Source organism: Euprymna scolopes, chromosome 22 (assembly GCF_053919585.1).
Source record: "Euprymna scolopes isolate OS-2025 chromosome 22, ASM5391958v1, whole genome shotgun sequence".
Taxonomy (NCBI): Eukaryota; Metazoa; Mollusca; class Cephalopoda; order Sepiida; family Sepiolidae; genus Euprymna; species Euprymna scolopes.
In genome coordinates this window covers 79729567-79745543 of record NC_136503.1, presented here as the reverse complement: position 1 = coordinate 79745543, position 15977 = coordinate 79729567, and the positions used below count along the sequence as shown (strand labels likewise).

Sequence of the window (15977 nt, the reverse complement as noted above, 5' to 3'; positions counted from 1 at the left end):
ACAAAGAAAAAAAGTTTAAATTTATTTAAAAATCAAAAATTAATTGTTCCACTTATGCTTTAAACATGTCAAAGAAACTCATTTTTATTATGTGACATTTACATACTTTTTCTCTTGGGTCGATTCAGAACACGTAAAACCTTTCTCTTTTTATAAAGCAGCAAAGAAATCAATTTAAATTGTAAAAAAAAAAAAAAAAAAAAAAAAAAATATATATATATATATAAATATAGAAAAGAATGAAAAAAAGATTTAACCAACAGCTGTAAAGAGTTACAAAAAGAAAATGAAAGCATTGTAGTAGCAAGAATCGAAGGGTCGACATCCAGATGGTGTTTGAAAAGCAAGAAATGAGACCCAGAAAAGATCAATGTTACATGAATGAGTAATATATAAGAATAAAAAACGAAAGTACAATCAACATATAAGTGTATGTGTGGTGCCAAGATTCACCCCCACCCTTTATCCTACCATATGTACAGCCCCTCACAGTTTCACCAGCCCTCAATCTCAGACACAAATGTTATTTATTAAGTTGGTGCAAAAATAATGTTGCTTTTTGACGGTCAATTATATATATATATATATATATATATATATATATATATATATAAACAACATTATTTTTGCACCAACGTAATAGCTGTATAGCCTGTCACTTTTGATGCCTTGTTTCCGATCAATCCAAGGTTCGGTTGATGTTGAAAAAATGCAAACAATCACTGATAATTCACATTCAAACATCTAGAAAATGCATTTCTCAAACGTACATATTTTTCCAAACACGCATCTCTGGAATGCTTGGGTTTTATAATATGCCACAAGAGAATCCAGAAAGAAAGAATAATGAATTGGTTTCGTTTCTGAATTTTTTAGAGTAGGATTAATCATTCGTATTATTTGGATTCTTTGGACTACTGTTCTCATGTTCAGTGTTATTTTTACAATGTTTTGGTCAATGTAACCTCCAACCTTCGTTTGATGTACCTTGGTCAAACTTTGGAATCTGCACATGTTTGAACGGAACTGTTTATTTAATCCACAGATCATTCAAAATGATTCCAGAGTTTGACAAGATATACCTGAAAAAGGTCAAAGGTTATATTGACCGAAATGTGAAAATAATACTGAAGAGGAGAACAATTGTCCGAAGGATCCAAATAACATGACTGAAGTATTTTTCTGCCACTTTAAGTTTTCATTCTTAAAAATTTCCTTTCTGTTTTTCTATGTAAATTATTATTACTTATTTTTTTTACAATGACTCCTAATTTTCGTACACATGATAGATATTCTGGCTGCAAAAAGGTATATTGAATTTGACTAAATTTTCTTTTAATCTTTTGCATTACAGAAAAAAACAAAAAAAACAGTCATTATAAGGACTGTGGACTCAATAACATAAACGTTAGACCAATTCCAATTGGTGACATTTTAAAAGTTTCAATTCTGACCTTTAACAAATATTTTATATACCTCAATCTACATAAAGTCGGGTATGTGCAAATCTTTACATATGTCCATGCATAGTGTTGTGGCCTTGAAGACCAGTAATAATCAAGACAAACACAATGGTATAATTTAAATATGTTACAGAAGTACACATTATGATTCTGGGACCATAACTGCCGCAAATTGTTATTTTCTTCCTTCCCACTACAGGAAGATGTGACACAAGGTCGGAAGGTGGGGAAAGTCAAACCAACGTCCATAAAGAAGAGTAGCCCTGTCGGTACTCCTTCAGATAAAAGGTTACTGAAATAAAAAGTCTGCTGAAATGTCAGACTGCATGTATCAGTGATCCGATTGAGTGGCCAAGTAAATGCCACAAAATTGAGGTCCACAATGTTTCAATGTAACTATATTTATTCTCTCTAGGTAAGTCCATTATTCTTGAAATGGGTAGTTCAACTTACCCCATAAACTATAAGGATCCACTAATTAACCAATCATAATGAATTTTGGCACACAGCTCTAGACATAAAGGATAATATGAGTATTTAGTTTTATGCAAAGACGGGTGGGAACCCTTCGAAAAAAAATTAATTTTTATGAAATTTAAACAAACATTTAGACATAGATTAATATTCTTCTAATTTCAGTTTCTTTTGAGGATTTTAAAAGGTTTTTAGGGGCATAACTTCCCATTTGAAAATTCAAATATTTCAGATTTGCAATGGATTTAATCCATTTAAGACCAATTACGCAAAATTACTTGAATTTTAATTTCTTCTTAAGACCTCTAAAGCTTTAAGTTTTTAATACTTTATAACATCGAAATCATGTAATGGATTTTTAAGCATTGTATCCTGATTTTAAGTGTATATAAAATGAAAAACTTCTGTTTGGGGAATTAATTTTGTCCGTTCTGAATGGGTATTCTTTTATTTATAGTGTTTGTTCATTCAACAGGTTTCCGTTATTCTCTTGCAATGCCTCTGTTCAGTCTCAAGTGAAAATGGATGCTCCCCCCCCCTATAAGGATAGCTGCACATGTAATTGTGAGGCAAGGGTTGCACAATCTCCAACAACCCCTCTCCTGAATTGGCACAGCTTGACTATTGACAAGGAGAAGTACAATGCAGATATAAGTTTCACTTTTATGGATCCAATTCATGTATAACCATATACATAGCAAACGATATATGATATAGAAGAGAGGTGAATGGATGTAGCGGTTTGACAACAGAGCGTCCACACATCGCTCTATCTTCTGTCTGTTTCTTGATCTTTGTTTTATTCTTATACTGACATTCTTCAAATAGGAACGTCTATTGTTTTATTGTTTTGCTTTTTTAACCTGGATTGGAATTGCTCAAATGTAGGATGTCTGACTGTTTCTGTTTTTAGGTCATTTTCCATGACCTCAACTCTCGCTTAGAATGTAGATTGACGTCATTGCTCTGGTATTGCATGTGTGCACTCACATTCGATATTTTTCGGCATTGCCCATTACCTATCCAATACTACTATTAATAAAGAGCCTTCGTTTCCCATCTTGCAAATCACTAAGACATGGGCCTCAAATGCTTCTGACCTGCAACAGCTTCGGCATTATGATCCTGTCATAACAAGTGAAGGTTCAGCAACAAACTGGAAGAAAAGCTCCTTTCAACCAGGCTTCATTCATAGCTTAGTGCTGGTGGAATTTTAGACGTCTTACATGCTTGGCATATCAGGTATTTTGACTCATATGCTGTACCGTTTGCATCAATTCCATAGCATAACTGGTAGACCAAGGAAAATCTGGCTTTAGTACATACTAAGTGATTTGACTGCATGCAACATGACGGATATAAACCTTTGACTAGTTTCAATTTCTGTTACAAATATTCATAAATATATGATGCTTCATAAGATGTAAACAGTTCTATATTCAAACATGTGCCACCAAGCACAACATTGCTTAGATTTGACTTATACCCTGACAGACACCTATCTTGACAAGAGGTTTGCCCCCATCCGACCCCTAGTATTAATTACCAACAAAATTAGGAAAAAAAAAAAGTGTAAAGATATTTTTAAATATTGAAAATAGTCTTAGCATATTGAATGATTTTTCATTTTAAAATTGCATCATTTTTGGTTTCAATTTCTATTTTAAATAATCCTGATTTTGCCTGATAACGATTCTGTGAAAAGAGATTGACTTTCACCTCAGGGGACTCTCCCACAATCCCTGCTCCAAACCAGGAGCTTTGAAGATCAAGGGTCTTCCTAAGGATATTTATGGTACCAACAATAGCACAGATTTGGAGAACACCCAATACATCAGGGATTCCTAGGTGTTTTTTTTAAATGTCCTTCCCAATGACTTGATAACATACCTAGCATACCTACTGCCACCAAGACAATTTGGGTTTAATCTCATGCATACGCCAAAGCCAACATAGTGTAATTACCACACCTCATTCTCCTTCTCAATCATATCCTGATGAGGAGACATTTAAATTCAAATTAAATAACAATACAGGGCTCTATGAAAACATTTATCTTTAGTTGACCTTTGACAGCTAAATATTTTCGTTTACTAGCCAAATAGAAAAGTTACTAGCTGAACTCACATGATTTTTGGAATATGACATCTTCGTTCTGTGATGATTATGTACATAGTTTTTTTCCGCATTTTTTTTTTTTAAATAATTATAATTCTAAATATACATAAAATTTTATGTTGATACTTGAAGGTATAAACATTCTAATTTCTTCAGAGTTTTTCTTTTAAACAGCCTTTGTTAAAAAATAAAGAAGAGTATATTGTTCTATTAAACTTATTTAAATAATTTAACTTTTTTCGTTTTATTTATACAAAAAAAATGAAAAGATATTTTTTCACTCAGTAGTGAACATTGGAAGATTGTCAGTGAAAGAAAGACAATCGCTAAAAGATAAGCTTTTTATTATTTCTAGTCGCCAATTTGAAAAAAAAAAAAAAACTCGCTCGCAAATGCGACTGTTTCACTCACAATGTAAAGCCCTGCAATAATAAACACAGATGCCATTTTTAACTGCTGACAGTTTCAAACTGGATACAATTCTGCCTAGCAATAATTTTATATCACCCTTTTGGTCTCTTGTCTCCTGGAAACAGATGTTTTATTTCATTACACAGACCAATTAGATTATGCAAGAAGATGGCAAGCCTTTTGCTTTAATTAGATTCTCATTCTGCAGAGACAGGTTTAAATTTGAATCATATGAGAAAGTTATTTTTGGAAATATTTTTTTTTCATGATTCAATCACAATTGGACATTTATGATCTCTGTAATGCATGTAAATCTTGCAGATTAAAATGGTTTGATACTTGAGATTTTTTTATGCTGTGAATAAATTTTTGAAACAATTGTAGACATACGAATTTAGGTAAGAATAGAGGGTGGCAGTACTAGGGGTCTATCTTCAAAAACCATTTGCACCTAGCTTAATCTCTTCATTAGGATGATAATAGATAGAGAAAAAAAGAATTTTTGAAAAAAAGTCATTTTTGGCATGTGGGGGGCTTTTTTTTACGAGCAAATTTGAGCAAATTTCGGCTCATTTTGGCCCTTCTTTTCATCCTATAAACCCAAAAATGCCTCAAAAATGGCTAGAAATCATCAGTCTCAACTATCTATACCAATTTGTATCCATTTAGGATGTTTAGGTGCATGCAATTTTGCATAATGTAAATTTTTTGCTGCAAATGGTGATTTTGGGCCCCCGGGGGGGGGGCAATATCGTAAAAAAAGCCCCCCACATGCCAAAAATTACTTTTTTTTCAAAAATTCTTTTTTTCTCTATCTATTATCATCCTAATGAAGAGATTAAGCTAGGTGCAAATGGTTTTTGAAGATAGACCCCTAGTACTGCCGCCCTCTAGTAAGAATGGCACAAATGGATAAATAAAAAAATATATATATAAAATGGCACAAATGAATTAATAGGAAAATTTAAAAAAACGGCACAAGAGAAAAATATAGATTAGAACCTCGTGTTTATCAAAAAAACATTAAAGTCAAATTAAAAAGGAAATTAATTTGAAGTAAAAAAATTTACCCCCCCCCCCAAAAAAAAAAGGTTGGCAACCACTGGCTCTATAAAAAATTTATTAATGACACAAGAAAAAAATAAATTGAACATTAATACAGAGACAAAAATTAAATTTTGTTTACATCTAAATTTTACCCCCCCCTCTCAAATGATATCAAGTTGAAATTAAAGTGAATTTTCACTATATTTGTGATGTTACCAGGTTTACGATAGCTATTAATCTATAAATATAAAAGCGAAAATGTATGTATGTATGTGTGTTCGCTTTTTCTGTATGTCTATAAAAGGCCTTTTTGAGAGAAGCGGTCGGTCGGTTCACAACCTTTTAAAACTTCTTATATCACATAGAAATCGTAATATCTCACAGTTAACAACGAAGCTCGCCTGTCTATTTAATTTGCTCGATTTCGGGAAGATAAATATTCAACATTTGTCGCTCGCCGCATGTGGGTTAGTCTTTTTCCTATAACATCTTGGGGGGGAAAAAAAAAAGCGTTCAGCAGTAAATGAAATACTATCCCGCAGTCAAACTTGACCTCATTAAAACGGGCACCTGCCAAATCCAAGTAATTAAATAAATTCAAACGTGTTTCCGTTAGCATCTCGCGGTGGGGCAATGGTTAACGTCGCACGTTTTTTTTTTTTTCACACTTTAATTTACAACTTTGCCCCAAGGGTTCGGGTTCGGTCCTCATACTTACTGTTTTTTTAACCCCCCCCCCGGAATTTCAACACACACCTCCAAACACCCGGGCAACGCCGGGTACCCCTTGCTAGTCTATAGATAGAAAAGGCAAAACGACCGCACGCATTTTTGTATGTCCAGCAAAGGCTTTTTTTGGGGGGGGGGGGGGGCTCTCCAGAAGGTTACTATTTTTTTTACAACTTTTTACATTCTCCCTAGATCATAATATCTATGATTTGCGAATGCACGTCGTCTCTAGATTTATTTGGATAGACTTTTATAAAATTCATGCTATTCCTTCCTCTCGCATGTTTTTCGTATAAAAGTGAAACTGAATCGAAAGCAGCTTCCCGGCCTTTTGTGCTGGGACGTCCAGAAAGCAATTAGCTTTGATCAATGTGGGGAAAACCCTTTATACCAGACAATTGCTATTCACTTGAGAGTTCCCCCCTTTTTCAGGGGAGCTTGGTTTCCCCAACATCGTGGGGAAACAAATAAATGAAACAGCAGAAAGCTGAACTGGCTTTCAGCCAACATTCAGTTCTGCATTCACTTAGCACGTCAACTTTTTGATTGACATCGATAAATTTCAACGCTTTTCATTTCCTATGGCCTCGTAGTGTAGCGGTAAGATCTCACATTCTCTTTCTTTTCCGCCTTCAGGTTCATCACGGATTCGAGCCTCCCTCACTATTAACACTTTTTTTCTTTCTTTTACACCTCCAAACACCCAGGCAACGCCGGGTACCCCTGCTAGTAGTAAATAAGGAGAGAAATCCAGATAACTGAATAAGGTGATTATCCATGTGTATGTACATCAAACATCTGGGAACATAAACCTTCACCAATAACATAAAATGGAAAGGTGACAGTGTTCTATGCCAAACACATAGAGGTGGACACATGCAGAAAAGACGAGGTCATCAAACCAGATGTCGTTATATGGACAAACCTGTAAAGACTACATTCAGTATTGATGTAACCATTCCAAATGATTATGGTCTTAATAATCAAACACGAAAAGATAAAATATTGGGACCTTAAGAATGATTTTAAAATGAAAGATATAAACATTTTACCGGTTGTTTTAAGAGCAACTAGCATCATAAAAAGAAAAAAAAAATACTTAGACACAATCCTTAAAAAACTAAGCTGTAACGAAATACAGACAGCAGCAATAAAAGAAACAATGTTTACTTTTAAAAGAATCCTCGGCTGTAAGTTCAAATTGTTATGAAATCAACTTTAAGTTCCAGGAGGGAGTCCCTTGCTCTCTTGAAACTAATTGAAGTTAAAAAAAAAAAAAAAAAAAAAAAACAGAAGTTAGTTTTACTCATTTAAGACTGCTTTAAAACTTCACCGCTCACTCATTTTGCGACCACATTTCAAACAATTTTTGCAGTTCATAGGTCACCTTCTCAGCTATACTTTGAAATAAAAATTTCCAATTTTCGTTTATTAAAACAAAAGTTATAAAATTACTGGTGTTCAAAAGTTCTCAGAATCTGTAAGGAACAGAGAGAGGGGTTTTTCTGATTGGCTGTTGATTACCATAGCAATCAAATCTGTTACACTACCTCAAATCAGCTGGGAACAGCGGAGATGATGACATAACAAGATTTTAAAAAATAAAAAAAGGAAAGTTGCCCCGGGTTTGTAGCAGAGTGCTAACATAGGGAAAAAATGGGAATACCCAATTCTCAAAGACAATAATAATAATAATAATATATATATATATATATATATATATATATATATATATATATATAGTCTCTTATATTTTGCCCTCATTGCAATGTTTTCATTAATTGCGCACCTGCATTGTTTGCCCTGTCACCATGATTATGTCGATTCAGCTACTACTGTCGCTGATAATTCAATGTCACTGCGCTCAATTGCTAACCAACGCTTTCACACCTTGGTTCGCTGGCCAAAACCGACTACTGACTATTTACTTAATTACGTTTTATTTGATTTTTTTTTTTTATTTAGTCAATTTAACAAGTTCGTAATATTTTTTTTATGGATTGTTGACAAAGCATAGCCTGGAAAAATCATGGATTATATAGAAAAGATGCGAGCATGAAAAGTAATATGGCTAAGATTAAACTTAGAAAAGTAAAAGGACTAGTTAAAACTGGAAAAGAAAAAAAGATATTCTAGTAAAAAATATAATAAATTTATAACTTAAAATATTGCAGCATTAAGAACTGATTTAATATTAAATTAAATTTTTAAAAAAATTCTTAATGCTGCAATATTTTAAGTTATAAATTCATATTTTTTACTAAGAATATCTTGTCTTTTTCTTTCTCAGTTTTAACAACTAGTCCCTTTACTTTTCTAAGTTTAATCTTAACCATATTACTTTTCATGCTGGCATTTTTCTATGGAATATATATATATATATATATATATATATATATATATTCAAGCTTTAATTTGGTTTGTTCGTGTTATTTCTCACTTGTTTTGTTTGCTGCTTTTCTTTTAATAATCTTAAACTGGAGAAAACCCCCCTCCCCAAATCTTTTATTGTCGACTAGCGGGGGGGGGGGGTGTACCCGGCGATACCCGGGTGTTTTGAGGTAAATCAAAACTCCGTGGGGGTGGGGGTAAAATAATTTAAAAAAAGTTTTGGTAGGTGAGTATGAGGATCGAACCCAAACCCTTGAGGCAAAGTTGGAAATTAAAGTGTGAAGAAAAAAAAACCATGCGACGTTAACCATTGGTCCACCGCGACATACAACGGAGACATGTTTGAATTTATTTATTGAAGTATTAAAAACAGGTGTCCACAATAAAAATTAACTCTGCTTCGATTTGACTGAATTAAGAAGGCCAAATAGAAGTCACACAGTTAACTTTTGCGTTTGGGTTTGTTTACCCAAATTTTGCGCCATTTCACTGCCTTCAGTAGTGTTTTCTTATAGTGAAGTGACTTATCACATCGCGGAGGAATCTTAAGCAAACATTTGAAATAGCAAAGTTTTCAAACAAAAAAAAAAGAAAAAACCATGGGGTTCAGTTTTTTTGGTGTATGCGTGTTACATAGTTTTTAATGCTTTTTTTAATTGGTCTAAAAAATTAAGTTTTCACGAGCGGTTTATAAAAACATGTTTTTATGTTTTTCGTTCTTTTCTTTAGGGGTATTCAATTATAGATCTTGTGTAGTTTAACAGGTGCTTCTGCAGTTTAATTAACTGTTTTTCTATATGCAACGCGTCGACATTTACCGAGTAGAATACCGTTTGACATGTCACAAAAATTCTGTTTACATTGAGGAGGGGGGTAGTGGAGAGACCGCGGCCGCCGCCACCACCCTCGCATTAAAAACTACACACAAAAAAAAGGTTTACTGAAGGGGGAAGAGATAAATTCCAAGAAATCTTGAGCGAAAGGAAAGAACCTAAAAACAAGACCACAAATTAAAAGAAGTATTTAGAGTAATATTTATTAAAATAAATTAAAAGGTAAATATTACCTTTCGCTACACAGAACACCGACTAAATACTAATTTGTTTTTTTTTTTGTTTTTTTAGGGATATTCGATGTGGCTGGCCACAAATCTGATTATCAAATCCGTCGCAAATTTACAGTTTGCATGGTATTAACTCCTTTTAATTGATCTAAAAAAAAAAAAATAAATAAATAAAAATTAAGTTTCCACGAGCAGTTTACAAAAGCATATTTCATGTTTTTCGTTCTTTTTTTTTGGGGGGGGGGAGGAGGTATTCAATTATAGAACTTGTGTAGTTTGTGCTTCTGCAGTTTAATTAACCGTTTTTCCATAAGTAATGTGAATGCGCTGACATTTACCGAGTAGAATACTGTTCAACATTTCACAGAAATTCCGTGTTTACATTTAGGGGAGGCGGTGGAGGTGCGAGGGCGGGTGTGTTGTGGCGGCCGCGGTCGGCACATTACTTATGGAAAAACAGTTAATTAAATTGTAGAAGCACCTGTTAAACTACAAAAGTTCTATAATTGAATACCCCCCTCCCAAAAAGAACGAAAAACATAAAATATGTTTTTGTAAACCGCTCGTGGAAACTTACTGACAGCAATATTTTTTACTATTAAATGAGGTGAAAACTTTATTTATGAAAAATATTTCTTGTCATTTAAAATGTCCGCCATGTATTCATGCACCTTGTGAAACGTCAAGTGACTACGCTCGTGCACGCAGTTTAGTAAGAAAGTGAAAAAATGAATATAATTAAGAAAGTGAATAAAGATTGCCCGTTTCGATATCAGGAAGCGGAAAAATATCCAGAAGAGTGAGTGGGGAGGGGAGGTCATTTCGACCTTGAAGCCGAAAAATGCTTTTTCGGGTCATGTTTTGGTCCTTTTGGCTCCGTTTGGCTATTTTTGGCGTTTTTTCCTAAATGGGGAAACATGATGGCCGCCAGCAAAAACAATAGTGGATACTGATAACTACTTGTTTACGCAAAAAATGAATGCGATATTCGTTCTCAATGTACCCGAAAACCTTAAGAAGTCGACAAATTAAGGTGAATGCCGAGGGGTCGGTAAACTAAAAAAATACCAAAATCTATTTGATCGATTTACATGATTTTGGGAATATGACATATTCGTTCTGTAATGTGTACGTACATTATACGAACTGTTCTGCATTTTCTTTAAATTTAATTACCGTCATAAGTGCCAATTGGGAGTTTGTATTACTATGCACACAGATTCGAAAAGGTTGTCAAAAAACAAATAAATAACAAATAAATGTTATCAAAAGCAAGATAAGTTACTTTTTTACCTGACTTAATTTTTTAGTGTTTTTATTTAATGTAAAGTGCTTATTCAGATTGAAAAACGGTAGTCTTGCAGTTAAGTCCTGGCAAAGTTCGACAACTCTAGAAGGAGCACATACACCGTCAAATCACGAATTATTAGGGTACGAAGGAGTGTGGACCCTACGCAAACGTTTGTATATTTTTCGAGCCGAATACACACTTTACATTAAATAAAAACACTAAAAAAAATTATCCAGTTAGGTAGAAAAGTAACTTATCTTGCCTTTGATAACATTTATTTGTTATATATTTGTTTTTTGTTTTTTTTACTTTTTCGAATCTATGTGTATAGTATTACAAACCCCAGTCATTATTAGAAAATATTAAGAACTTTTTGAATTGTTTCCCCCTTTTCCGAGTATAAGTCTTCACAAAAATAATTAAAAAAAAAAAAAAATGTTCTCCAATACACAAATGTCAAAATTTTTTATTATCATTTAATAACTTGAAAGTCTTTAGGTTTGACAACTCCCCTATTTGTTGTCGATTGTCACGGGTGAATTCCACGACTCTAAAAACAGAACATTGTTTGATCTTAAAACCAGAAAAGGTGCTCGTTAAAATAGAGTCGACAGATTCTTTTTTTTGTTTGTTTTTGTTAATATGTTGTGTTAAGCAAAACAATATTACGTACTTAATTGTCATGTCGAAAATAGTAATATATCAAAAAAAATTACGAAAATTCACAGAGTAGAAAGTTAATGATATAAGTTGGGTACAATTTGATAATTTAAAGGAACAGTTCAACAAGAACTTGTTTACATTAGACTTGAAGGCTATCATACTGAAGTCGGCCGAGAAGCAGGCCAATGGAACAGTGTTCTACAGGCGGGCAGTTCTAGGAAAGAAGCCTTGTTCGTGGAGTCTGCGTTTAGATTAAGGCACAGATAGAGAGTGGGGAAGTAATTTTGGGGTTTGTATTACTGTTCGAATAAGTTGTCAAAAAACAAATATATAACAAATAAATGTTATTAAAGGCAAGATAAGTTACTTTTCTACCAAACTGGATATATTTTTTGTGTTTTTATTCAATGTAACATATTTATTCAGCTCGAAAAACATACAGTGTTTACCGATGTATTCGAAAATTCAAGATGGAGTCTCACCCCCTCTTTAACACCGTAAGTATGGAAAAAGGTGTTATAAATAAAAAAACTATACAAAATACTATTAAAAACCCGCCGAATATATGTCAACCTATGTCACGGTCGGGTAACATATATTGAGCGAGTTTTTAACAGTATTTTATCCGTTTTTTTATTTATAACATCTTTTCCCACACTTACCGTGTTAAAGAGAGAATAAGACGCCATCTTGAATGTTCCAATACATCGGTAAACACTGTATGGTTTTCGAGCTGAATAAACATGTTACATTGAATAAAAACACGAAAAATATATCTAGTTTGGTAGAAAAGTAACTTATCTTGCCTTTGATAACATTTGTTATATATTTGTTTTTTGACAACTTTTTCGAATCTATGTGTACAGAAATACAAACCCGAGTTCACATACAGGGAACATAAGTCGGAACTCATATTTTAACTTACATTTTAATGATGACCAACATTTTAGCCTATAGACAAACTTTTTTTTTTACTAAAAACATAATAGCAGTTCTACTCAATGAATTTTCATAATTTTCGACATGACAATTAAGTATGTAATATTGTTTGTGCTTAAAACGACATATTTAATCAATCAATCTGTCGATTATCTCAAGGAGCTCCAGAAAAATACAAATTGGAATAATTGAACAATCGAATTTAAATTTTACGAAGAAGCGCATTTAAAAAATTTTTTTTTTTTTTACTAAAGACAACAAACCAAAAAAGTGACCCAGACAAATATATAACAAAAAAATGTTATCAAAGGCAAAATAAGTTACTGTTCTACCTAGCTGGATATGTTTTGCGTGTTTGGTAAGTTTATTTTATAGCTTTTATTCAGTTTGAAAAATAAGTAGTGTCGAGTATTACGTGAAAGCAAGAAAAAAAATGAACTTGAGAGCGTTAGCGTTACATCTTTGAAGTTTCGCTAATCGCCTAAAATATAAAATTTTAAAAAATACTGGTAGAAACCCATCCCATAAATGTTATCGTGGCATTTATCGAGTGAGTTTCTACCACTTATCTTGCCTTTGATAACATTTATTTATATATTTGTATTTTTGCCATTTTTTGTTTTGTTTGCTATAGTATAAAAATGGCCGAAATATAATACAGTGTTTAGGCGACAGATCAAGCAAGGAAGATAAATCGTGAAACAAGAAAGATTTTTGTTATTATTAAATTGATAGGTGAAGGTACAGATAAGCTACAACACATTCTCTTTTCCCCATGTTAAGACTGGCTTTCTAAATAGCGCGATACAATAAGTGCATAAGTACCAATTTTTCAATAATTTCCAAATTTATATAAAATATTATTTAAATTTATGTAAATATATTTAAATAACAAAAAAAATAATTAAATAACGAACAATAAGCAAAAATTAAAAGTAATCTAAAATAAGCAATCCGAGTTATGTCCCCTGTTTCTGCATGATATACTCTTTTTGGTGCTAATGCAGAGAGTGATCCGCGCTATTTTTTTAAATCGTATTTTCACGTTTAATTAAAGTTTTATTATGTTTTTTTTATTCAATTGTAAGGTTAAAGTACAGAATAGGTACAAAACAAAACACCCTCCTCTCCCCATGTTAAGAATGGCTTTTTAAATAATAACGTTGTTATTTCAGCACGGATCACTCTCTGCAGGAGTATCCCCCCCCCCACTTTTTTTTTTTTTTTTTTTTTTGGTAGAAGCAAAGCACCAATAATACTTACCACGAAAGTTTTGTTGTGGTGCCTGCGACTGATTGCCCCGACCCCCGTTGTTAGGAGGCACGGCTGCTGCGCCCATCTGGTTGTTATTGTTACCGGCAGGGCCAGCCGCACCATCGTTGACAAGCGGAGACGGACGAGCACCAATCGAACTTGGGGAGTTGTTGGCAGCATAATAAGGGAACGTGGCCATCGCATAATAGGGTAACATCATGCCGAAAGTGCACATGCTGTTCCACTGGTGATACTGCCAGAGCCAGGCGCGAACCACCTGCGCACATTCGCGGCCGTTCATCGGCGTCATTTGTTGGTAGGAAGAAGCATGGGACGACGAAGTAGTCGGTCGACCATCGCTCGTCGCTCCCACTCTCCTCCTCAAAGATTCGCCATTTTGTAACACGGAACTTGTAGGGTTATTTTTTGTCTGCGTGTTACTATTATCCATAGCTCCTTCCCGAACTGGGTTCTTCTTTTCCGTGTCATTATTATCGAGCTGGGTCGGGCCGCTGTTGAAATCAACGGGTCGTAAAGGATTCCTCTTTTCGCTAATGTTGGGGTCGGGTAAGGGTACAGAGGAGGACGGCAATATGTTAGTTGTTTTTGTTGTCAAAGCTTCTGTGGTAAAAGGTTGAGTGGGGTCAGTAAGTTCCGATTGACTATCGCGGTTATCCACATTGGGTACATCCGAGTTGGTTTCTACTGTTCTTGAACTATCTAGGGGGTCTCGATGGGCATCTTCCTTCGCCCGTGGTTTGTCAACGGAATCTAAACAATCATTAGACGCCATGTTCGTTCTCGCGTAATTCACGCGAGATTTCAACGCCAACACTATTTCATCACGACGACAGCGGATTCATTTCAGGGCTAACATTTACCGAATTTGGCCTTAAAAATTGTATTTGGCCTTTTTTTTTAAAAATTGGCTTAATTTTGTCTTTTCTCGTTATTTTTTATACATAATTAAATATTTTCAAAAGTCGTTTCAATTTCCAAAAGTTTATTAGTTTTGTAGTATTTTTTTTTGTTTCGTTTATGTTGTACAAATATATTTGATAGTCATCATCATATTGTATGAATCCAGAGATTTTATTGGTGGCATTGGTTTCCCCGATATTGTTTTAGTCAGAATTCATTCTGGAAAGACATTGGGTACTTACGGGAGGGATCATAAGAAGGCTGTAAAAGTGATTTTTAAGAAACACACTGGATTCAAACTTGGAACACCCAGGTTGTCAGTCCGTGTCGTTGACCACTGGACCACCATCATCTCCCTTTTTGGTTGTAATCTATAATATAAATCCCACCTGTCTGTTTAAATGTTTGTATGTCTGCCTAAAATCTTTGACAGAGGCGACGGCTTTTCACGAGATTGGTATCATTTTGAAGCTCAACCCTTCGGACAGCAAATATCGAAAAATTGGCTAAAAACATTAATTCCTTCACCCTCAACTGGGCACTTTTCGACAGACAGGGGACGCTTTTTTTGCCGCTATTTTCGAAAGTGATCCCCTCTTTTCGATTGACTAACCTTAATTTAAACCTTTGTCACTTCCGGTTTAGCGATGGATGCAACAGCAAAGACGTCATGTGTTTATTTTTTTTATGTTCTTTTCCTCCTTTGCAGTACGGGTTCGAGTCTACCTGCCTACTACCACTTTTTTTTGTTTTTTTTTGCTCAACACACACCTCCAAACACCCGGGCAACGCCGGGCAGCCAGGCTAGTTATAAAGAAAAGAAACTTTAAAGGAAAACTTTAATTTGAAATTTTGAAAAGCGAATAATACTTTTTTTTTTTTCCTTACTCATGTTCACCCCCAAACAAGGCACATCACCAATTGGACATAAGGGGCTACTATTTGAGACCATGTTTAGGAGAGATAAGCAAGATGTTAGTTTATGCCAAATTATATTTCTGCATATCAGTACAATCAGAGAAGCAGATAGCAGGAACGGTATTCCAAAATGTAACTGTCCGAGGTAAGAAACTATTAGAGTAAAAGGCTTTCCAGCATTTAGGGACATCCACAGTGAAGGGGTGTGATTTTGTTGCTAAGTGGGTTTATCAGGGGTATGTATGTCGAGGGGACACAAATGCAATGAATTCATCAGAGCAAATTCCATCAAATT

The 15977-nt window shown here is 34.1% G+C and overlaps 1 protein-coding gene across 1 annotated transcript in view; it reads right to left on the bottom strand.

Moving 5' to 3' along the window:
- Nucleotides 1-14704, bottom strand: part of LOC145243488 (protein FAM8A1-like) — a 34338-nt gene extending 19634 nt beyond the window's left edge. The window contains exon 1 of the mRNA XM_080106430.1: nt 13853-14704. Coding sequence (XP_079962556.1) covers nt 13853-14636 — 784 coding nt within the window. The 5' untranslated portion in view covers nt 14637-14704. The remainder of the gene's footprint in view (nt 1-13852) is intronic.
- Nucleotides 14705-15977: the final 1273 nt, after the last annotated feature.